Raw genomic sequence first — 25891 nt, 5'->3', positions numbered from 1 at the left:
CTGACCCTGACCGGCTGCTCGTATAGAAGGTTTGACAACTTGCTTTGAAAATCGTTTTCTTTACCTCACTGCTACATCGAGCAAACCTGCGAGCCAGCATATTACTCCTCACTGCCAGTGTTCTGCGTTCCCTCTCAATATCCATTTAGTCTTCGAGGTCTTCGGTGGCTTAGTGTCCAAGGTACTTAAAATGGCGAACTTTCTTAAGCACAACACCATTCAGCTTTATTGGCGGAATATTACATACATTTTTACCGCGGGGACTTTGAAGACCAAAAAGTTGCTTTTTGGCAGTTATATTTGAGCCCATGTTGGATAATCTAATATTAAGTTACCCTATTGCCTAAAAGATGAATTTATTTTAGGTTATAAGAAAACAACTAGAGCTATCACAAATTTTAATTTATTTACAGCTAAGAAATCTTTGATGTCGGAATTTACATTTACAATTTAAATAAAATAAATAACCATTTTACATAATTTCTTGGCTTTCAATAATATTCATCTTTCATAAAAGCTAGTTCACTATATATTTAATTTACGTACTTTACAATTTATTATTTCTAATCTTAGGTTTTATCTATCTATCAATTACAGAATTTCATTGAAACACCTCAACGATGAGAGTTATGCATCATTATACTTTAGATTTGATATCGTTATCAATAAAATGATATTAAGAACATGATAATGATTATGATTTGAAGCGACAGTGTATATTTTCTTGAGAGATGGAAATGTTTTTACCACCAATAATACTGATAATAGAGAGGTGTCAACAGCTATGGATAATGAAAATTCTGCGATAATTATTAGGCCAATGGTATCACAATTATACCAAGTGCAAACTACACTTAACAAAGATAAATAATAACAGCTATGTATTGATAAGCTGATGGTTTGACTCATTGTGGAAGTAACATCAAATTATACCTATAAATAAGCAAAGTGAACAGATATTAGCAGTTTTAACTATGCATTATGAACGCAGAATTAAATTTATCTTTTTCACGAAACTTTTCAATCAGGCAAATTTTTTAAACATTTACATTAGCCTCATTGAAAAGAGTTGTCGTTGTCTTTATTTCTGAAAATATTTTCAAAAATGTTATAATAATAATTATTGATAATACATAGAATGCTATATTTTCGATGCAAACTGCATTAATGTTCATCACCAACACCGGTCTATTAGGCAAATGTTAATTCCTTTATCTATACCCCTGTTTCAAAATCCTCTATTAAAGTTTCTAAAACAATTAGCTTATTGCCAACATTAAAATACCCAATGTCCTAATAACCAAACATCATCCAAACGAGTGTTGTAATGAAATTCAGTACAACATTATATCATCCATTTTCATAATAACACTCCTTTGGATGATAATATTATGGTTAGGACTGGCTCTTTAATGTTAGCAGTAAGCTAACTGTTTCAGAATCTTTTATAGAGGATTCATATTATGGGTGTAGATAAAGTCTTGTATACAACTGTTGATAATTAGGTATTAAAACACTCATGTGATACTATTAACCTACATTCGTGTTTTAATACCCCTTATTACACAACAGTTGCCTAAATAACTAAAATATCAACAAATACAATACTTTATAATAAAGCTGATACAACAGCTACTAATAATGTAAATGATGCTATAGTTTTCGCAGCAGAATTACATTTATCATCTTCACAAACTCGACAACGGCTCAGCACTCCAGTATAGTTTCCTGCAATTAGTTCTCGACAATGTGCCTCGTTAGAATCCTCGTTTTGTAGAAATGAACATCCACGGGTAACAACTGTCCTATTTTCCACTAAAAAATAAAACAAATAAGTTAATTTGGAAAGGAGCAGATATAGAAGTCAGTTTGAACGGTTTGAAGGTTTAAGGCGAAAACCTATAGAGAAAATAAGGTACAAGAGGAGCAGGACGTTCAGTTGATGGTAACTGATGCGCCCTGCCCATTACAATGCAGTGCCGCTTAGTCATAGTCATGAGATTCATGTAAGCCTTGATATAATAGTATTATGCTCTGCCAACAAAATTATTGTAAACTAGCTGCTGCCCGCGACGTTTTCCGCGTAGATATATACTATAAAACAGCAAAAGTACTATCCATGTATCTAACGTGATAAAAAGTAGCCTATATGTTGTACCGATATCTTATTAGGTATTAATTAATCATGCAAAATAAGAAATCAAAAAAATGTTTAGTAGCTTTTTCTTTTCTAGTCTGGACGTACAGACAGACTTTGTAATAAATACTTTTTTGGCTACCGTATTGTTTGTACAAGCGAGTTTTCTTTTAAAAAATATTTAATGTACAGTTTCTTAATTTTTACGAATTTATAATATGTATAGAATAGCCGTTCAGGATAATTTTCATAGTTGAATAAAAAAAAGTATGCGTGTACTTATCTATGCACGCAAGAAGTTATACTTCTTTGGCCTAACAAAGCAAAAACCTTTCAAATTATTTATTCCTCGTGCTGTTCTACGTTTGTAGAAAGAACAATATTGTAAAAATCTTGCAACGATGGCTTTCACAATTAATTATTAAATAACGAATACGGCTGTACGGGTTTGAACCATGGCCTGTCGTAATAATGGACGAAGAAACCAAAAAAAAATAACTAATGTCGCAAAAATCAGAATTGATGCGCGCGCATATTAAAATTTCACTCTCATCATATTTTCATAACGCTCTTAAAGAAGTATAACTTCAAAAGAATATTAAAAAAATAATTCCCAAAGGTATTTTTGAAGTTCTTGCGTGCATACATAAGTACACACACACACACTTTCGTTGGAAATCTATAACTTTCAAATTTACTGATCAAATAAGATATCGTGTATTTATTGTACCTTGGTGTGCCGTTACAACACATCTTACTCTTGGCGTTTGAGGATCAACAGCTTCTCTTCTTCTTCGTACAAAGGCGTATCCGTGAACATTGCTGCTGTCGTCATCCAACATCTACAAATATTTCACAAATTATAATTCAAATTCAAATATTTTTATTCAAAATGGGATATGACATCACTTATTGAAAGTCAAAAACTACCACCCATTTAAAAAATAATGCCTCATTATAAACATGATATAATGGCAGTTTATTATTATTACTATTTAAGTAGACAGTAAAGGACAATGCAGTGCCGCTCAGGATTCTTGAAAAACCCAAAAATTCTGAGCGACACTACAATTGCGCGGGTCACCTTGAGACATAAGATGTTTAGTCTCAGACCGAAACACAATAATGCTTACACATACTGCTTCACGTCAGAAATACGCGCCGTTGTGGTACCCATAAATTGTCTCCTGTCCAAGGTTGTGCATAGTTTTGCGCGTTTACGTTTATCGTTGCCTAGGAGCAGCTTAGCTTGCCGATGGCCTGGTAGCGAGGACCAGTGATAAGAGATTCTCCGGCTTCGCAAAAGGGTTTTGGGCCTATGAAGGGAGATGAGGCTCCATCCTTAGCTAGCCGGTCAGCTATCTCATTACCTACTATGCGTTTGTGCCTCGATCCGTGCAACTTTGTTGCTCTGGCAGAGGTTGCCCCGGCTTGTACTGTATATTCTTTGGCTGCGTCCAAATCGCCCACGATATTCTGTTATGTGCAGTCTGTTATACCCCCGCTTTCATTTGTTCATATAAAAATATGAAATATGACAACTTAATATCCGGCCGACCGAGCCTTGCTGGGATTTATAAGAATGCACAAAACTTGAACAAAAAAAAACTAATAAGACATTTGGATTCGAACCGAGGTCTTTTGCTCTCCGGATCACCCAATGTCACATCTGAGCTATTATAGTCTTGTATATAGTGGCGACATTTACCTTTGTATTCTAATGTTATTGTAGCTGTTTCTTATTAAAACACGGATAAATCTACATTTTTTAAAATTGAAACCTTGGTAGTTCGATTTATCGCCCCCGAAATCCCCTGTATTATAAAATTTTATTAAAATCGTTGCAGCAGTTTCCGAGATTCAGATTATATATATACAAGAATTGCTCGTTTAAAGATATAAAACTATATGTACATTATTTTGCAGACAACCTTCGATTTGTTGCTGCGCTACTGTCGCAACCATAACCGTTTGTAACGTGATAGTAAGTGTGTAAATGTAAGTAGATAATTCTCACATATTATTAAGAGCAATCCGCGACTGAAATTAGTTTTAGTAAAACAATTTTGCTGAAAGGAAGCGTTTGTAATTAAAGAGACAAATGTGTATAATTTATGTTTTAATTACATGCTTATTTTACCAACAAAAATAGTAATAGTTTTTTTTTAAAGGGAATTAGTGACAAAATGAGCATAAAACCGCAGGATGTTAAGCGGTATTATATAGACTCATGGCGTAGCGTAAATACATTATTTTAAAATTACGTAAAAAATGCGGTCTTATTAATTATTTATGAAAAGAAAATGACAGACTAGAAAACTTTATCAAGTCCATCTACATTGATGTAGTTCATTCAGTTTTATAACTAGCCGGAGTGATATAGAGTCATGTTGTCGAGTTTCGTTCCAATCGGCGTGGAAGGCAAGGCTTGTAACCAAAAGCCATGTCATTTTGTATCACGGCCAAAAGACGAGCACGTTCTGTTCTGTCAGTAGATGTGATCAAAAGATCATCAAAGCCTGATTTACAAAGAAGAGAGTCCCATGCTTTTTGACACTTTAAGTCGTGCGGAAAATTTTGGATATTTGCAATATTTAGCCAAGCATTGTTAGCTTCGTTCAAATACGCAATCTCTGAGGTACATGATTTACAATTCTAGTAACCAAAGGCTGCGCACTATGAACTGAAGAGAGAAATGCTGATAAGGCAACGCCCGAAACTTTGCGAGTACCCAAACCATCAAACCGTATCGGTAAAGAGGCTTGAGACCATGCACGATTCGTAAACGCGCAATTGAAATCGGTTTCTAAGATATTTTTAAGTGAAATATCAATCACATCAAGTAAATTTGGAAATTACCATAGACCTTAAGAGGTACTTCCATTTTGGAACAAATAATAGTTAAAGCCATATGAGAATTCATTTTAAATAATCTGTATTATCGAAATCGTATCGAAACGTTATTACATTTTTATGTTAAATTCTGTTCTGATAACCGCGCTTCCTTAAGCGAAGGAAAAATCTACAAAATACCAAACTACGAGTATTAAAACCCAATAGAACTATCAGCAATCCCAAATAGAACGTGGAGGCAAAGAATATAATATTATAGAAGAAGTTGAGGGCCGACCCCAAATAAAGGGAAAATTTAATTATGAATAAGTTGGAAGAAATAGCGGTCTCGTACTACACGGTGTCGTAAAAGTCAGTAGAAATTGTACACATATTGATATTTTTAAATCGGGTTTAACATGCCTATTTATGATCGTATGTGTGAAAAAAATTATCATACTTGGGTCAAACAAACCACGGGGCATAAGTTGTAGCAAATATAATAAAATGTTTCCTGTGGATATCTATTATATATTACGTAGCATTGTTTTTTGTTCCAATGTCAGCTCATGACTAACTTAAATTGCTAAATGTTAAAAACCCATTACAAAATAAAACAGTATGATTTATCCATTGTTCCGCAAATGTACAGTAAAGATGAATCCAGCCATATTTGTGTAATCATTGTTTTGCGGTCGTTTTAGGTCGTTCCGTAGCCAAATGGTAAAAAACGCAACCCTTATGGATTCTTTCTGTCTGTCTGTCCGTCCGTATGTCACAGCCACTTTTTTCCGAAACTATAGGAACTATACTGCTGAAACTTAAACACAAAATAATCCAAAATGGTCAAACGTGTGTCCCCCTTCCTTTAATTTCTGAAATAAGAGAATGATAAAACTAAAAAAATAATGATGTACATTACTATGCAAACTTCCACCGAAAATTGGTTTGAACAAGATCGAGAACGAGATCTCGAGATGGTTTTGAAATAGAAGCTTGATTAACCACAGACAAATGTATTTGATGTAGAGTCCACAAGTTTCTGAGAAAGAAGGTTTAGTCAGGGGAACAGGCAGTTAGCAACCAAATTATGAAAATGAGCTCCATTACGCGGTGTTCTAAATAAATACGATATGGGTACCTTCAAAAAACACTTATATCTTCCTTAAAGTACAGCAACACTCCTGAGGTCCCTTTTTTATGAAAATAAGGGACGAGCCGAGTAGGACGTTCAGCTAATGGAAATTGATACGCCCTGCCCATTACAATGCAGTGCCGCTCAGGATTCTTGAAAAACCCCAATAATTCTTAGCAGCTGTAATTTCACAAGGTACGGCGCCCATCAGACCGAAACACAGTAATCATCACAGGAGCCTCCCACTGGTGTTGCAGGAGATAGTAAGCGGCGATGATCACTTTACATGAGGATCCATAATTTGTTATTTTGTATTTTAAAAATATTGGCGAAATTAAAAAAATCGAATAAACTTAAATGTAATCTTTCCTTACCTGCACATTGTAACTTTCGTCTATGATTTCACCGGATTCTATTGTGGTAGCGTCATCGTTGGTAGTTGTATCACTCTCTGTTACTGTTTCTGTGTAATAATCAGTAGAGTAGGAAACGGTTGTAATATCTTCATTAGTAGTAGGTTCATCGGTAGTAACTGTAGTAGTAAGTTCATCTGTTGTAAATACATCTGTTGCAGTTACATCTGTTGTAGTTTCATCTGTTGTAGGTTCACCCGTTGTTGTTTCAAACGCTGTTGTAGTAGTCTCCGTAATACAGACCTGAGCAGTGTCCTCGTAGCCTTTAGCACAGTCGTTGCAGACGTAACATTGCAAATCTTGCGCTATTGAACAATTGAAGGGAAGTAATTATTATGGTAGAAGGTTTTCTTAATATTTGCATGCATATTAAATATTTTTCCTCGAAACTATTCAGATAATTTACGAGTTGTTAGTACTTAGCACGCAGCGTTCTTATAGGGCAGGGCAGTAATAGAAATTTTGCCAGTATGTGTCTTTACTTACACAGTAAATAATATCCTTTTGGCTTATCTGTGTAGTCTGTATATCATATAAATGACTCCTTTTCAAGAATAGAACTGTTTTATTATTTAAATATATGTATAAACTAGCCAAGCATTTTTACAAAATTAGTTTAGTTGTAAAATATGCTCTACAATTTAAGAAACTAGTTTCTAAGTAACTTCTTCTATATGGAGAGAGAAAAAAAATACAAAATTAATACTTATTTGTTTCGTTTCTTCCATAAAAATAAGCCTTGGTTAATAGATTTCAATAAAACATTTAAATTCTAACTAACAGTTAATTGAAATGAAGATATTGAGATAAAGATTAATAAAAAGTGAAATTTGAGACCAACAGACCGATGTGGAGATAAAGAAGTTACACTGACTTGTTATTGTTATTATATATTGATAACACAACACAAAGCAGTGTTGTGGTGGTTTTGTCCGAGAAGATTAAGAAAAATACATTGAATTCACTAATGTGGAGGGAAGTGCTGGAATGATCGACATAGGCGACCTAGACCTAAATTTCATGATCAAAAATGTTCTGCCAAAGGTTAAAAGAGAGTTAGAATAAAAGGATTCAAGTGAAGCAGAGAAAGAATGACAGTGCCAAATGTACCAAAACACTACCAACTCCCTGACAGACATTCTCGACTGTGTATACGTTAATTGAGTATACTTACATGTCACAAGTGAAGCCAAAACAGCAACACAAAAACCTACACTGACGATTTTAAAATATAACATGATCGTGTTAAATCGATAAGTTTACCTAAAATACTTTTATTATATGATAGCTTAGCAAATAGCAGGTCTTTACTACAGGAAGCCATACATATTTCAGTAATTTAAACAATACTTCGTTATCTATAGCTATGCTTGGAGTAGATAAGTATCTTATCATTTTATTAAAAACCGTTAATTGAAATGCGATCGAATGTATCTATGTTGTTATTAACTTATAGGTTTTTTTTTATTTCTATCTGATGCAATCTGAAGACAATAGCTAAGCACAAAAATTCTCAAACTAGCTGCAGGAATTTTACGATTGCCATCTTTTTCAAATTCATGGATTTTATGGAATAAGGTTGGTAAATTAGTAGAGGTTCACACTAAACAGATGCCATCGGTCTACTAAGCTGCTCTTGGGCAACTAGCGTAAGTGCGCAATTGCTAGATCATGCATATTAGCATGGATAGGAGATAACCACAAAACCTCACAGTTTTGCTCTCTCGCCATTGCAAGCTGAATGGGTGCCACCCAGTCCCAACAAGTTTCAGTGCATCTCGTTTAAATTCTGCAGCTAGGCCACTTAATACGAGGCCACAGAGTAAACATATCCTACTAGACAGTGAAACCATTGCTAGTGTAGGAGTGGGGTACCTTAAAGTCTTCATACTTAAGCAAAGAAGCATATCCCATTTGAACCTTCTGAAGATTGTTCAACTCTTAATATCGGCCTTGAGGATATGTTTTACAGAGTTAGCCTCCAGCAGAGCAAGGAAATACTAAATATTCTCCAATATTATTAGCCGTGATTTCTACACCTCCAAGAGATTGGGAATAAGAAGAAAGAAGGAAGTACGATCAAACACGTGTGGGGGGAACAATGGATTGACAAAATAAAAACAAATCAACAAAACAAACAAAACCACGCCACTAATGTTAGGTATCAAACATGTTTTCTTGAAACATCTTGGGGAAGAGACACAGGGGGTATGCATGCTTAATCTGTACTTGCCAAGGCTATTGAATACTTCTTTTTGTTAACTATGCCCAATGCATATAGAACAAGAAACAGATAATGCAGATGTTTCAGATATGCACTTTCAATGCTTGAACCTTGCCCGTCAAAGCAGAATTTATCGTGAAATCAACAAAAAGCCGATAGCTGATGATGATGAAGGGCTATTTAGTACAAAGCCTACTTTGAAATTTATTTGGAAGCAGGCCATTTTAGAACAACAATCACGAACTGATTGTAAAATTGGTTGTCTTGTATTATTAAAATCGAATCATAAAGTGAATTTGAATCGGAATTTTGATTGATAAAAACTGTACGTTCCAAAACTTTTTTGCAGGCTCTATAAAGTTCTGATGACGTTCCCCATAAGGGACAAGTGATGTCAGAATTATAATAAGCTAAAGGAATGAGTCATACTCTTTAATAAAGATAAATAGAAAAATTAAATATTAACGAGCGATGATTAATTAAAAACTTAGGAAAGCACAGATCAATATCGCTTTAGTAATGAATTGGTAGTTAGATAGGAGATCCATAAGTGATAATACCGTATTATAGGAAACGTTATCCTTATCCGATAATGCTTTGTTAAACTATCTATTCAGTTCCTGCTAAAGACGTACAAAGAGCATTAGTAGCATAAAACATTAATGTTCTCATATAAAAATAGATAAATATCGTATTCAATGTTTGTTTAAAAGACTTTGCTGTTATTATACCAAGGTAATAGGTATTTGCAGGCCGTATTCTTGTTATATGTAAAACCACCGCTTAAAACCATTTATTAAAATTTGTATTTCTGTTGCTATTATCACCAATAAAAACGCTAGTATCGGAAAAATGCAATTTGCTAGATTTTCACAGAAAGAACTGATATTTTTTAAGATACTAGACTAACTTCTCATGGTGCAAGGTTCTGATAGATTGTAGTAATATAGTTTATTTGAGTTTTTTATATCACCACCCTTACATGTGCAATGGATTTTTTGACACTCATTTGTGCTTAAAAATCCACTATGTACAACAGTCTTCAGTAATTGATCAAAGTGGACATAAAAGTGGAAAAAGATCCATCAATGGATCTTTTCAATGGATCTTAGTGGACAAAGGGTACTTTTTTTAGTTATTATAATATGAAATATAGCTTAATTTAAGTCGCTTCAAGATACTAGTTAGTTATAAAGTGATAGACTTTATTGTTTTATTCTTAGAATACTTAGCTTACAATGTGAATAGATTGATGCATCCATAACTATTTTGAATTTTTAAGTAACGTTTGTTAGTAAGTCAAATCTTTTGAGTGTTTTCGTTCATTTGGCATCGAGTAGTTAAATGACAAAATGTCAACATCTCAATGTTTTGAGTTTTCTTTAGTGTCAATATTTGTCTTTAAACAATTCGACACGTGTTTCGCCTCTACACGAGGCATCCTCAGGAGATGTTGACTCGCCAAACTCTGGCACGAGACTCAGTTTCACTAAAGAAAACTCAAAACATTTGGATAATTATGGACTTCCGCAAAGTGACGCCTACTTCAATAAATTTTCAAAATGCCAACACACAGTTGACAAAATCAAGCCAAAAAAAACTGGTGTTTATGAAATTAAGAGACGAGACGAGCAGGACGTTCAGCTGATGGTAATTTATATGCCCTGCCCATCACAATGTAGTGCCGCTCAGGATTCTAGAAAGACCCAAAAATTCTGAGCGGTACTAAAACTGCGCTCGTCTCTACTCGTCGCCCAGTAATTTATTTATTTAGCCCTTCAGACCGAAACACAATATTGCTTACATATTACTGCTTAACGGCAGAAATAGGCACCGGTGTGGTACCCATAATCTAGCTGGCATCGTGTGCAAAGGAGCCTCCCACTGGTGCAAGTATGTGTATTTCACCGGGACACCACGGTAGCTCAGCCAGTCGCGCTACAAAATGTATACAGCTCTATAGAGAGTTTCTCACCTGGTGTCCGTTTGGTTGCGTAACGTTTGCGTTGCGGTAGTTGGTAGCTTACGACTGGTTGCACCACCGTGGTCAAAACAAATCAAAAATATTTTTATTTCACAGGTAAATAATATTACACTAGAAATATGTCATTATTTTCATGCAGACCATTCAAATTCAAATATTTTTATTCAAAATAGGATATGTGACATCACTTATTGAAAGTCCAAAAAAACTACCACCCATTCCAAAATGAATGCCTCAGGCCTGAGAAGAATGGGCGCAACAAACTCAGCAGGCTTCTTTTTTTGACGTAAATTTACGGTAAATTTTATAAATTTCGTTTTCTTAACAAAACAAGAAGCAGACCTCACGGTAACAAGACCATCCAGCCACCACAATGTCCCTGTGAAATATCGCAACTAAAGGTAGCAGCCGTGTTCCATTACCTAAATACGCTTACGTCCTCTTACGGCCGTTCCCAATATACTATCTACAGATATAGATAAATTAGTACCTTATACTGTCAGTAATTATCTGTCAATAATCTGAAGCTGTCCCAATATACCCGATAAGTTATTCTTATCGCCTTATATTAGGACGCGTGAATTGCAATTTCCATACAAACTTCTATCGCTGGTAAGCTATACGTCATTCCATTGACGGACAGCGTGTATGGATATCGATAGTTACGATATTTATCTCAAGTAAGAGATAGACTGAATATTGGGAACGTCGTTAGTGAAAACCTTTAGATTAACTAGAGTCCTAACTTTCATAAATACAGCTCAAACGGCTTTTGAGATATTCAAGTATAAAAATAGACAATTTTTAGCTGACTCACAGCCATACAGGTTAAAACCCTAACGCACTTCAAAATGACCTAGAAAGTTGATATTTTCCTCGGAAACTGTAAGTAAACGAAAAAACGGATAATTTTTACAATTTCATATATTATTTTCAAGCAATCGACAGCTAGCGTCTGTCAAGTTTATTTTAGCAAAAATATTTTTATCGCACGAGAAAAGGAACCGTTGGTTGATCAAAGGAAAGCAATTTATTTTAGTTGTTACACCATATTAGAGGTATCTTAACATGAATTCGATCCATCCTAATAAATTATTCAATTGTGGTTTAATTTCTAATTCTTTCTAAAATTATATAAACTCCATATGAGACTCATGATAGGCCGACGAAAGCTTCTAGAAAAATTAAAAAAAAAAAACTAAATCAAAGATTAAAGTAAATTGGACTATTAAAATTTGATTGTCTTTGGTATTTTAAATATGATTTATAAGATTAAAACCCTAATAACAAGGCAACAGTTTATTTAATACTCACATGACGGGGATGTACAAAAAATTATAAGTTCGCCATCTTAATTATGATAAGACTTAAGATTCTCAAGCAATTACACAATGGTACATTACAATGCGAGTAATTAATTATTAAAAATCTCAATTAATTATAATATATATAATTAATTATATAAATTCACCAATGATTCTTGCTTTGTCAATCTTAAAACGATAATAATTTCAAGTAAGTAAGTAGTAAGCGACGTTTTAGTGTATGCAAACACTACCGGTTATCGGATATATAAACAGCCAATCCTGCAAAAATGGGACCGACTATACAAGGTGTCCCAAAGTTATGGGACATGAAGGGAAAGTACCTTAAATATCGAAGATAGGCTATTTGACTGAAAGAAGACTTTATGTTATTTTTAAAAGTTAGTAATTCTGCATTCAAAGATTTTCTAAAAATTACTTGCCTCGTCTGGGAATGGAACCGACTTAAATGTAAAAAAAAAACCCCTACTCTTATGATGCCAATCCAAAGAATGGCCAAAAACTAATAACTCTTCTTAAGTAACATAGTATTTTAAAAGAAAGTGGTCAATTAAGTGGGTATTTTTTCTAAATTTATTAATTAAATGCTCAAAATGTGATCTCTTTTGTCTTACGCATATTGCCAATCTTTTAATGAGTCCGCTGCCTGTTTCTTATCATTTTATGGTGAATACTCGATATGATATGGCACAATTCTGTTTGTAACTCGCCCACGTTCTCGTATCGCTTTTTGTATAGCATATCTTTCACATATCCCCAAAAAAAGAAATCTAATGGTGTATATATTATTGAAAAATGATCAGTACTTGATAGTTGTGCAAAGTATTACTTCAATCCTTCGTTTTAAAGTGGTTAAAAATCACATTAAAAGGTTCGGTACATAGATAATAATATATTAAGCATGTTAAAAAGGCACTACAAAGGAATGATATGATTGAAGCTTTTGACTGTTTTGACGATCATTTTTCTAAAATCTAGTTTTTATGACAAGCAAAATATGAAATATCAAACACGGACGAGATATAAAATAAGAAGGACTCCGTGTCACCTTACATAGCAGTGAGGCACCAAAACAAGCCGGTAAACGTGTAAATACATAGCCCCACGCATACACTTACACTAATACAAGCCGATCGGCCGCCATTATGAGATTTGTCATCGTCTGTGACAGATCAGTTTGCGTATATTAATAATATTTTAAAAAAGGCCATCGTGCGTTGTGAAAAGTGTAAAAACAATACTATAAAAGTATTTGTGGATATATGATTATTTAAGGGAGAAAAAATTGTGTATCTGGTATCCCCCGTAACCGCACACACACTAGCATAAAGCTGCTTCACTTGCTAATATCACGGCGCGGAGTCTTTCTTTTTTTACTAGTCCGTGATATTAATTGACAAATTGAACTATTTATTCGAATTTCACTACCGCTGGTTCCTGCGTGAAAATCCGAAATTTCATCTGCATCATCTGTTAATTATATATATATACTTTTGTGACATTAAATTTGTAGACATACGCACTAAATAAATTATTAAATTAAATTATTTACATCTTATATTATAGTGTCTTTTAATTTAAATTTTATTTGTATTAATGATAGAATTGTGAAATCCGACAAGTTTCAGTACATGAGTAGTGTGTTGGTATTTAGACAACTCTATAACATATTTTGCATGTCAATTTACGAAACATATTGGAATATTAATAATAATATTATGTTAACATCTTAATGACAATGTTTCTTGCAAATAAATATTTATTTAATTTCATCATATTAATGTCTATCATTCCACATCCGCGCGTTTGGAAGATACTTTTTCGACACAACAACTTCATGGAATCAATTATTACCGACTGCAGTTTTTCTGAACCGATACGAGTTAGGGGCCTTCAAGCTTAGAGCACATTCCCAACTTAAAGACCGACAACGTATCTCTGGACCCCTGGTATTGCGGATGTCGAAGAGCAGTTACTTTTTCACTTTCCATCACATTCGTTCCTCATGCTCGTTTTTTTTAAATAAAAAGAGAGAGGAGCCGAGCTGGACGTTCAGCTTATGGTAATTGAAACGCCCTACCCATTACAATGCAGTGCCGCTCAGGATTCTTGAAAAATCCAAAAAGTCGTCACCGGGAGACATAAGATAATAAGTCTCATTTGCCCAGTAATTTTACTAGCTACCGCGACCTTCAGACCGAAACACAGTAATGTTTACACATTACTGCTTCACGGCAGAAATAGGCACCGTTGCGGTACCCATAATCTAGCCGGCTTCCTGTGCAAATGAACCTCCCACTTGTAAAAAGGGGCTCGTTTGCCCCGTAAATAAAGAATTGTAATACTTGAACGACTCGTAAAAGTTTAGACTAATTTAAAATGTCGTATCATGCAAAATAATCTTAGCACAGAGTAGGGATGGATAGGTACTTAAGTTTAAGGATTGGTCTCCACTACGCTCCAACTAGATATCGCAGGCGTTGCGTCTGTGTCAACTAATACTACGCCCAAGTGGGCGCACTCGTGCGAGTCTCGAAATATCGGTGACGTTGACGTGTTCTGTTAAACTTTGCTAATAATTGAAACTAAAATACTGCGTTGCGTAGTAGAACAACTATAAGAAATCATTGTAAAAGTTCTATAAGAAAGACACTGGGATCACATATCTTCGTAAGTATTTTGTATTTTATAAATTTTTATGTAAAATATCACGAAGCGTATGTTTCGAAATTTTACAAATACCTTTGAGTGTCAAGATTCCGCGCACACAAAAATCTGATAGTTGCTGTAATAAAAAAGCAATTGTTCTTAGGTAGTGCGGTATCTAGTTGGAGCGCAGCGAAGACCAATCCTTAACCTAAGACTTACGTATTAGTCGTAGTTTCCCCGATTGCAAACTCGATGTTGTTTAAAGTGGACCGTGCACGGCAAATCAAAATTGTAATAAAATCCCATTAAATTTATTAAGTTGGCTAAGTGAAGATATAATTTTAAAAGTAAAAGTTAAAATTAAGTTTAATTTTTTTATGACAATAAGGGACGGTACGAGAAGGACGTTCAGCACATGGTAATTGACAAAAATTCTGATCGGCACTACAATTGCGCTCGTTAACTTGAGACATATGTTGTCAAGTCTCATTTGCCCAGTAATTTCACTAGCTACGACGCCCTTCAGACCGAAACACAATAATGCTTACACATTACTACTTCACGGCAGAAATAGGTACCCATAATCTAGCCGGCAACATGTGCAAAGCCTCCCACTAGATTACTAGTGGGATTACCAACATTAGTTAGGAAGTTGTCAATGTCATAAAAACGAAAAATGGAAGCTAAATTCATTTTGTTTATCACTTCAATACCAGACGTAGCAGATTATGCTATATTTTTTTCTAGGCTGACAATAGCTTGAATAAATACAGTACCAAGGTAAACTTAATGGTTATCTCAATAATTGCCCTTCAATAAAACCAATATAATTGTTATACAGTCCAATGTCACACGTAGCGGTCCGGAAAATCCGTAGGAAAACGTCAATTAGAAGAATTTATCTTAATTGTTATTTCTTAGAGTAAAATCATATCCTGAATTCAAATTACTTTTAACAAGACTATTTTAACGGAGACAAACAGCACGGGCAGATTAGCCTCCAGATGTGAGGCATTTTCATCATACAAAACTGTCTATCTATACAATGTTACAGGTTTACGGCCATTTTCAATAACGTATTTCTACGAAATTTTGTCTTAACACACAAATTATATAGAAATCCTCGAATGTAAAGTCGAAGTTGGTTATGCGATTAAATGATACTACTAACTAATACTTTTCTAGATATCAAAGGAAATATTTGCATCATATAAAATAATTTTGACGTCAAAGTCAAATAAACTAAGCGAGTAGTCTGAATAGAAATTAAATTTCTGAATTTGCCATACGTTCGGAAAATGTTGAGCCCGCGAGAAGAACATACAAGAAACTCAACGGCCACTCTTTTCAATCAAATAGAGTATTTTACAATGGCTGTAATATACATAACAAATTAGTTTGTAAGGTGCTGTATCCAGTATTTGAATCGTGTTTAAATAATATAAATTATTTCATAAAAAGTAATAAAGAATAAACTGTATAAATATAAATTATCGTATATTGAATGCAACAACCCTTAGAGCTTGTGTTCATTGTTTGTGTAAGGATGCTTCGTGAACACGATGGTCGTGATTACTGTCAAAAGTCAGCACTGTAACTGTATTTTATATGATGAACAGTAGTTTAATGTGCAATCAGTAATCACAAAAAAACCCAATGCTTTGCATATACATCCTGTATTATTGGACGTAATTCCAGAAAAACGTTCCAAACCACAATCATGTCTAAATTGAGTTAAGAATACAAAATTGGTCACGTGACTGACAAAAAAAGGCAGCCCTTCTGTGATTCTTTAGATGACATCATGACTTAGTAGTCCAACCCAAATGTATGGAATACACTAATATTTATTAAACTTCAAAGACGAACTCCTTAAAATGTGATGTTTGTGGCTTGGGTCGTTTTTCAGGAACTACGTCCAATTATGCATGTCTGATTAATTTCACAATGAAACACCATACCACAAAACTAACCGTTTCCGAGATGTTGGACATTGAAGTTTTTAAAAAAAAATCCCGTTTTTTTTCTATTCGCCTATTTTTTTTTGAGTATCTTCATGTATAATCTAATTTACGTGTGTTTGCTATTTTAGTGTATGAGACAAGAATTTTTTTTATTATTACCAACACTTAAATTTCAGATACATTTACCGAATGGGTTGTAGTAGACGATAGATCGTAATAAATTTTAATAAATTCGTAAGAAGTTTATTTTATTCTCTAAAATATTGAATATATATATATTTATGATCGTTTATCAGTATATTCATGCTCTAAATAGTGATTTTCATTTTTATAACACTAGAAATAAGGGATTGCTTGTAACTAATTCTAGTAGTCTTCATAAGATACATGCAAAAGAAGATCTATACAAATGTATATACTTTTATAAGAAAGTCCCAGCCACTGTTCAAAATAAATTACAAAAAATGTGATCGGACAGCCTTGGACAGATTACAATTATTTTATAGCAATACAATATTGTATATTTTATTAAAAAGAGCGCAAAAACTTATGCTGGGAAAGTTTCTTGCGCCGCTTCTCTCTCAGAGCGCCATTTGTTACCAAAGCGGTAGTAGTATCTAGTATATTAGAAAGGACATCAAAAATTATTCTAACGGAATCAATTTTGAGAAAATAAATGTCTTTTATGAAATGATGAAACTATAAACACTTAAAGGATCTTGGTCGACTTACGGCTGTTTTCAATAACCTATCTATCCATAGATTAACTTACTAGAGGTAGACAAATCTATCCTTTTCCGCTAGCTTACATTTCAATAACGTATCTCTAGTTACGGATATATTGCTATAACCGTTTAATGACGATCTTATCTATCCATAGTTATGTCCAATATAAATATATATATTATTAGTTATAGTCCAACGTTATCCGTCGATTATTTTTATAACTTCTTGTTAAAATTATCTATAATATTCTAATATTTATGCAAAATTAGAATTAAAGCTATTGAGTAGCTTTTGCGTTTTGTCCGGATTCTTACAGACAATCTGACAAGCAAAAAACTGAAAAAATACTTCAAAGAACTTTTTTGGGTTGGGTATTGTTAGTAGAACACATAGAAATTCTTTACAAAAAAATATTCAAAAATATTCAGTTTTTACTTTGTTGTGGTTTTATTAAATTTACCTATATATTATAGAGATCAAAAAATTCAAGATAAAGCCATGCTTATCTTGCATTGTGTCTACTTATCGCATTTATTTGAATTTAAATAACATATATGACTATAGTTTTATCACAATAAAAATGTATTATTAATAAACTACAAACCAGAAACGATTGCACCAGTTAATATCACGATTAACGGGAAAATCCCCATTTTCCGTTTGTAATGTGTCTTGTTATCAGCTATCACTACCGTCGACTATCACTGACTATGATAAAATCGCCATTTTCACTTATAATAAGCACTTGAATAATATACAGGGTGTATAGATGTAATTAATTGTTTTCTAAAACTATATTTTCAGTGACGGTGTAAACGACAATATAGATCGGTATCTTTGCCTAAATGTTTCGATAGTAAATGAGATTGGTCAATAAATTTCATGCTCCGCAGTTGACCTTAAAGCTTGATTAGGCAAGAAGTAAAAAGAGATATTATTATAGTTTTCAGTTCAATCAATAATAGTAGTTTCTTGGCTTTGGATGTTATTTCCGTTTCCGATATTTGAAGTGTTTTCTTATTTTTTTTTTGCTGACCGGATGTTTCTTTGGGCAACAAAAACCATTGAAATTCTTTTCAACTCACACAATCCAATACTGTAGGTAAAAAGATTAGGCTAACAACCTAAAAACGCACCAGTGGGAGGCTCCTTTGCATGCCGGCTAGATTATGGGTATCAGAACGGCGCCAATTTCTGCCGTGAAACAGTAATGTGTAAGCATTTATTTTGTTTCGGTCTGAAGGGCGCCGTAGCTAGTGAAAGTAGTGGGCAAATGTGACTTAACATTTTAGGACTCAAGGTGACGAGCGCAATTGTAGTGCCACTCAGAATTTTTGAGATTTTTCAAGAATTCTGAGCGGCACTGCATTGTAATGGGCAGGGTGTATCAATTACCATGCGTCCTGTTCGTCTCGTCCCTTATTTTCATAAAAAAAAACTAGATGCCAATAATGTGAAGGAATGACAAAAAAAACATAAAATATTGCAATTAATTTTAAATAATAATTTACCTATAACTGTAATTGGTTGTGACGAACATTGGACACTGCGCTTCTCTGATAATGTCAACAAACAGAGTGGTCGACCATTAACCAAACCAATATATAAAAAAAATTACATAGTATATTTTACATCATTCATCATCATTTCAACCGAAAGACGTTTCAAAGGAGCTTTTTTCCACGTACTACAAAGCTTTGGAATGAGCCTCCTTGTGCGGTATTTTTTTATGAGAAAATGTAACCAGACGAGCAAGACGTTCACCTGATAGAAAATGATACGCCCTGTCGATTACAATGAAGTGCAGCTCAGGACTCTTGACCCAAAATTTTGTGCGATGTCGCAATTACGATCGTCATTTTGAGATATTTCTACAGGATGCCGGCTAGGTGGGTATCATCCCTTTTTCTACCGTAAAGCGGTAATGTGCAAGCAATAATTTTGGGCGAAAAACAATAATTTTTCGGTTTGAAGGGAATCTTGAGTGTACTGTATTATTGGCAGGGCGTATAACTTACCCTTCAGGTGAATGTTTAGCTAGTTTAGTGTCTTTTTTTCATAAAAAGTCCTGCTTCCGAAGAGAAAAAAAGAGCAGTTTAATACTCTGATGAGAAATATAATACCCACAACAAGAAATAAATCCTGTATTTATGCATTTTTATAATTGCATTTGTAGCTAAGATACAGTTTAAATAAACTTGTAATTTCAAGAGCACCTTTCAGTTCGATCGCTCGATAAGATCTGCCTAAAAACTGCAACCCCGCGTCTAACGTTGACACTTAAAAGAAAATGGCGGAGATTGCCGAATATCAACTCGAATATATATATATAATATAGACCGCCAACGCTCCTATGATTTCTCTGGTGTTGCAAAAGAATGTGGTTGGTGGTGATCACTTAACACCAGGTACGCTCGTTTGTCCTCCTTTTCCATAAAAAAAAGAAAATTGTGATAACTCAATAAATACATTACTGACGTGCATATTTCCCTACTTAATTAATTAATAATAAATTTTATTTGTTAAATCTGATCTAGATTGAAACACATTTCTTAGAAGAATATTTATTGTTGGTCTTTTACAATAGTTTCAGTGCTCTTTGTTGCTAAGTAATAAAATAGAAAGGCAAGGTTATTAGAAAACACAATTAAATGCAATAGTTGTCAGATTTTTTGTGAAGAATAAGATCGATGCAGCGATCTAGTCTGGGTCTCAAGTAACTCCACCCACTACAACCAAAGTTTGGAATAATGTAATTGAAAATATGGCTTTCGCCATGATCGATCGCACGGCGGGTGATCTTCTGGTATACCTAACATATAAAGGATCGGCAGTTACAAACGTACAAGGCAAGCGTTTCTATAGTCCCTATGCTACCGTGTCTACGTGAACACGGCAAGACAGCCGTCAAAAAACTGCCAATGTCTACGTATTCCTAGACACAAAACACCAGAGAGATTTCTTTACCGGGTGTATTATTAATTGCTTGGTTCTAAGAGCCATAAAACAGAGCGCAATGCTTTTAAAAACAAAATATATTAGTATTCATTTAGCTTTAGCTGGCGGCGCCCACTTTTGTTTAACATACAACGGGAGCATTATTTAGTAATTTTTTTTTAGAAAAAAAAAAATTTTTTTAGATGAAATCATAGGATCATATTATAAAAGTGTCTACTATAGTAAAAATAATATAAATAATTCAATAGCAATATTTTTATTTTGACGCGTTTAGCAAAAGAAAGAGCCGCTCTTTCATATCACAGCATGAATCTATCATAAAACATGTTTTTTGTTTACAATACTGTACTATACAACCAAGCCTGTTTATCTAGCAACCCGTAACTTATACCGTACATAATGATACCTCGACTATTGTAAACACAAGTGGCTATAGCGTGTCAAGTGGCCAAGCCGGATTTGGCGCCAAAAGAGCTGAGCTGGTGGCTTAGCTTGGTGTTGGCATATCAGAGGTTAACATAGTGGAGGCCTTTGGTCGTGTATGGCATAAGGCTCTCAAAACATCCATCATTTGGGCTTCCCGAGAGTTTACCAGCTTACTCACTTTAAATACATATATAAAGGAGTGTAAAAATGTTTTCCTTTTGAATTATTGAAAATATTAATATTCGCCGTAAAGGATTTCTTCATAGAGGACCAGCATGCTAAGTGACAGCGCAATATAACAGATAGACAATACAGAAATGTTGAAAATCAATGTCAGAACTTAGAAACCACTCAACATATATTTTTTTTTGGCAGAGAAGGCACGTCACCTATATCGAGCCTACGTCACTACCAGATTTTCAGTGATCATCGCCACTCATTGTCCAGAGAAATCACAAGAGCGTTACCAAACTTTTTAGAATGGTGTGCAATTTGTATCATCCTGCAAATACCTCACCAGGAAGCTCATTCCATAGTTTGCTTGTACGTGGAAGAAAAATCATTGAAACTGCACTGTGGAGGAACGCCACACATTCATATAGTGGGGATGATATCGTAGTTTGTGGAGTGTCGTGCGAAGATGGAATTCGGCGGCAGGATCAGATCAAACTGCCTGATCTGCCCTGTGCTGCCCCGGGGCGTAAAAAGAATAGGGTAGTCCCAGGTCCAAGGGTGTCGTAAGAGGCGACTACGGGCTTTTTGAAAGTGGGAGAGTCACGCTGCTGTCTTATGACGTCAGCACAATCGGGCCAGACTCGTCCGGGTTACTAACCACACTCGCACAGAATACCGGCGTGAAGTAGCGGCCTCGTGCCGCTATTTTTCGCATAGGTTAGTGTCGAGGACCGGAGGCCATTCCCCCCCGTCCTTTCCCCCCCCCCCCCAACCTAATATGAGAGCGGTCCTAAAAAAGAAATTACCCCAGGAGGGTACCGGCTCTTGTAGAGCCGGAGAATCCCTCCCCGCTCGGGCTGCCCCTCGTATTCTGGGGAGGGCACAGTACCGCGTATGTCACAGGACAAACAGGGCAGCAACACCACGGCACCCCGCTCCACGCTTAATGTGGACTTTGTAACATCCGGGGAATTCACTCCAACTTAAACGCCGTCCACCACCACCTTGAGACGGCGCAGCCGGCCTTGTGTTTCCTTACGGAGACGCAGATATCTCGACCTAGCGATACGTCATATTTAACGTACCCCGGGTACAAAATTGAGCATAATTTCATGCCTCATGCCGGGGTATGTGTGTACGTTAGGGAGGATATCTGCTGTCGCCGTCTCGGCAATTTTGAGGGTAGGGGCCTGTCTACTCTCTGGCTCCGCGTAGATTTAGAGGACCGCGTCCGCATCTATGCGTGTGTCTACAGGTCCATACTGGTAACGCAGAAACGGATCACCTCATGGGCTGCGTTCAAGCGGCATTTGATGACGTGCTTGCTCAGATCCCCTCCGCTGAAATCGTAGTCTTGGGTGATTTCAACGGGCACAATGCCGAATGGCTTGGATCACGTACCACAGACTACGCAGGGCGATCTGTGCATAATTTTGCATTGGCGTATGGTCTGTCCCAATTGGTTGAGTCGCCGACGCGGCTCCCGGATGTGGATAGCCACATGCCGTCCTTATTAGATCTTCTGCTGACTACACATCCCGATGGTTACCAGGTCTCTGTCGACGCCCCTCTTGGAACGTCCGACCATTGCCTGGTCAGGAGTGTAGTGCCTATCCGACGCCAACGTCGCAGACCACCAGCGACCCGCCGCGTTTGGCACTACAAGTCAGCAGATTGGGATAGGATGCGTTCCTTTTTTGCATCCTATCCTTGGGGCAGGGTTTGTTTCCTTTCGGATGATCCTAGTGCCTGCGCCGTTGCAGTAGCCGATGTGATACTGCAGGGCATGGATATTTTTATACCAAGCTCTGTAGTACCGATTTGGGCTTCCCGAGAGTTTACCAGCTTACTCACTTTATATACATATATAAAGGAGTGTAAAAATGTTTTCCTTTTGAATTATTGAAAATATTAATATTCGCCGTAAAGGATTTCTTCATAGAGGACCAGCATGCTAAGTGACAGCGCAATATAACAGATAGACAATACAGAAATGTTGAAAATCAATGTCAGAACTTAGAAACCACTCAACATATATTTTTTTTTTGGCAGAGAAGGCACGTCACCTATATCGAGCCTACGTCACTACCAGATTTTCAGTGATCATCGCCACTCATTGTCCAGAGAAATCACAAGAGCGTTACCAAACTTTTTAGAATGGTGTGCAATTTGTATCATCCTGCAAATACCTCACCAGGAAGCTCATTCCATAGTTTGCTTGTACGTGGAAGAAAAATCATTGAAACTGCACTGTGGAGGAACGCCACACATTCATATAGTGGGGATGATATCGTAGTTTGTGGAGTATCGTGCGAAGATGGAATTCGGCGGCAGGATCAGATCAAACTGCCTGATCTGCCCTGTGCTGCCCCGGGGCGTAAAAAGAATAGGGTAGTCCCAGGTCCAAGGGTGTCGTAAGAGGCGACTACGGGCTTTTTGAAAGTGGGAGAGTCACGCTGCTGTCTTATGACGTCAGCACAATCGGGCCAGACTCGTCCGGGTTACTAACCACACTCGCACAGAATACCGGCGTGAAGTAGCGGCCTCGTGCCGCTATTTTTCGCATAGGTTAGTGTCGAGGACCGGAGGCCATTCCCCCCCGTCCTTTCCCCCCCCCCCCAACCTAATATGAGAGCGGTCCTAAAAAAGAAATTACCCCAGGAGGGTACCGGCTCTTGTAGAGCCGGAGAATCCCTCCCCGCTCGGGCTGCCCCTCGTATTCTGGGGAGGGCACAGTACCGCGTATGTCACAGGACAAACAGGGCAGCAACACCACGGCACCCCGCTCCACGCTTAATGTGGACTTTGTAACATCCGGGGAATTCACTCCAACTTAAACGCCGTCCACCACCACCTTGAGACGGCGCAGCCGGCCTTGTGTTTCCTTACGGAGACGCAGATATCTCGACCTAGCGATACGTCATATTTAACGTACCCCGGGTACAAAATTGAGCATAATTTCATGCCTCATGCCGGGGTATGTGTGTACGTTAGGGAGGATATCTGCTGTCGCCGTCTCGGCAATTTTGAGGGTAGGGGCCTGTCTACTCTCTGGCTCCGCGTAGATTTAGAGGACCGCGTCCGCATCTATGCGTGTGTCTACAGGTCCATACTGGTAACGCAGAAACGGATCACCTCATGGGCTGCGTTCAAGCGGCATTTGATGACGTGCTTGCTCAGATCCCCTCCGCTGAAATCGTAGTCTTGGGTGATTTCAACGGGCACAATGCCGAATGGCTTGGATCACGTACCACAGACTACGCAGGGCGATCTGTGCATAATTTTGCATTGGCGTATGGTCTGTCCCAATTGGTTGAGTCGCCGACGCGGCTCCCGGATGTGGATAGCCACATGCCGTCCTTATTAGATCTTCTGCTGACTACACATCCCGATGGTTACCAGGTCTCTGTCGACGCCCCTCTTGGAACGTCCGACCATTGCCTGGTCAGGAGTGTAGTGCCTATCCGACGCCAACGTCGCAGACCACCAGCGACCCGCCGCGTTTGGCACTACAAGTCAGCAGATTGGGATAGGATGCGTTCCTTTTTTGCATCCTATCCTTGGGGCAGGGTTTGTTTCCTTTCGGATGATCCTAGTGCCTGCGCCGTTGCAGTAGCCGATGTGATACTGCAGGGCATGGATATTTTTATACCAAGCTCTGTAGTACCGATCGGCGGCAGATCACAGCCCTGGTTCGATGCGTCAGTTAAAGCAGCATCTGAATGCAAAAAACAGGCGTATCGAACTTGGGTTGCGGCGCTGGGCTCCAAGGATCCGAACTGCAAAGTTCTGAAGAGGAAATATAACCGTGCCTCCAGATTTTTTAAGCGGCAAATCGCCCGTGCGAAATCGAAGCACGTCGTCAAAATTGGTGAGCAGCTTTCCAGTTACCCGACCGGAACACGCAAGTTCTGGTCGTTGTCGAAAGCTGCTCTTGGTAACTTCAACCAGCCGTCCATGTCGCCGTTGCACATGAGGAATGATACCCTGGCCCATACGGCAAAAGAGAAAGCCGATCTCCTGTGCACTCTTTTTGCCTCCAACTCGACTCTTGACGACAACGGAAAAACACCGCCGACCATCCCGCGGTGTCAGAGCTCCATGCCTGAAGTACAGTTCCGACAGAAAACTGTTAGGCGAGCTCTGTTTTTGTTGGACGTCAGGAAGTCGAGCGGGCCGGATGGCATTTCTCCAATCGTGCTTAGAACGTGTGCCCCTGAGTTGACGCCGGTGCTAACGCGTTTATTCCGGCACTCTTATTCAAAAGGCGTAGTCCCTGATTCATGGAAGTCAGCCCTTGTCCATCCGATCCCAAAAAAAGGAGACAGTTCGGATCCGGCAAACTACAGGCCTATTGCTATTACCTCCCTACTCTCCAAAATTATGGAGAGCATAATTAACCGCCAGCTCTTGGTATACCTTGAGGGTCACCAGTTGATCAACGACCGGCAGTACGGCTTTCGCCATGTTTGGTCGACTGGCGATCTTCTGGTATACCTAACACATAGATGGGCGGCGGCTATTGAAAGCAAGGGGGAAGGCCTGGCAGTTGGTCTGGATATAGCGAAGGCCTTTGATCGTGTATGGCACAAGGCGCTCCTCGCAAAACTTCCATCATTTGGGCTTCCCGAGAGCTTATGCAAGTGGACCTCCAGCTTCCTCACTGGGCGCAGTATACAGGTCGTTATCGACGGTTATTGCTCGAATCCCAAGCCCGTGAACGCTGGAGTGCCCCAAGGCTGTGTGCTATCTCCCACGCTGTTTCTTCTGCATATCAATGATATGTTGGACACCGCCAACATGCATTGCTATGCAGACGACAGCACTGGTGATGCCGTATACACGGGCCATGCAGGTCTCTCTCGGGAAAACGTCGACCAGTGCCGGGAGAAACTTGTGTCTTCTATCGAGTCCTCTCTCGAGAAGGTCGCGGAATGGGGTAAG

General features: G+C 37.3%; 1 protein-coding gene across 2 annotated transcripts; it reads right to left on the bottom strand.

The window, feature by feature from the left end:
- Positions 1-887: 887 nt before the first annotated feature.
- Positions 888-18120, bottom strand: LOC126966012 (uncharacterized). Of its 2 annotated transcripts, none has more exons than XM_050809887.1 (4): positions 17994-18120; positions 6479-6822; positions 2868-2979; positions 888-1815 (listed from the first exon to the last, which is right to left on the bottom strand). In XM_050809887.1, the coding sequence occupies exons 1-4, from the start codon at positions 18040-18042 to the stop codon at positions 1610-1612; spliced, it is 711 nt and encodes a 236-aa protein (XP_050665844.1). In that variant the 5' UTR covers positions 18043-18120; the 3' UTR covers positions 888-1609. The 2 variants fall into 2 exon arrangements, with proteins under 2 accessions (XP_050665844.1, XP_050665843.1); XM_050809886.1 differs by lacking the exon at positions 17994-18120 and adding an exon at positions 7692-7834.
- Positions 18121-25891: the final 7771 nt, after the last annotated feature.

Source organism: Leptidea sinapis, chromosome 9 (assembly GCF_905404315.1).
Source record: "Leptidea sinapis chromosome 9, ilLepSina1.1, whole genome shotgun sequence".
Classification (NCBI taxonomy): Eukaryota; Metazoa; Arthropoda; class Insecta; order Lepidoptera; family Pieridae; genus Leptidea; species Leptidea sinapis.
Note: the sequence above shows the minus strand (reverse complement) of the source record. Positions and strands in the feature narration are given on the sequence as shown.

Bases quoted from the DNA above. Each gene is read 5' to 3' on its own strand.
- LOC126966012 (XM_050809886.1), bottom strand. From the start codon at position 7,755: ATGTTATATTTTAAAATCGTCAGTGTAGGTTTTTGTGTTGCTGTTTTG. The intron at 6,823-7,691 runs GTAAGTATACTC...ATTGTTCAATAG, and splicing joins TTTGGCTTCACTTGTGACAT to CGCAAGATTTGCAATGTTAC. The intron at 2,980-6,478 runs GTAAGGAAAGAT...AAATATTTGTAG, and splicing joins ACGAAAGTTACAATGTGCAG to ATGTTGGATGACGACAGCAG.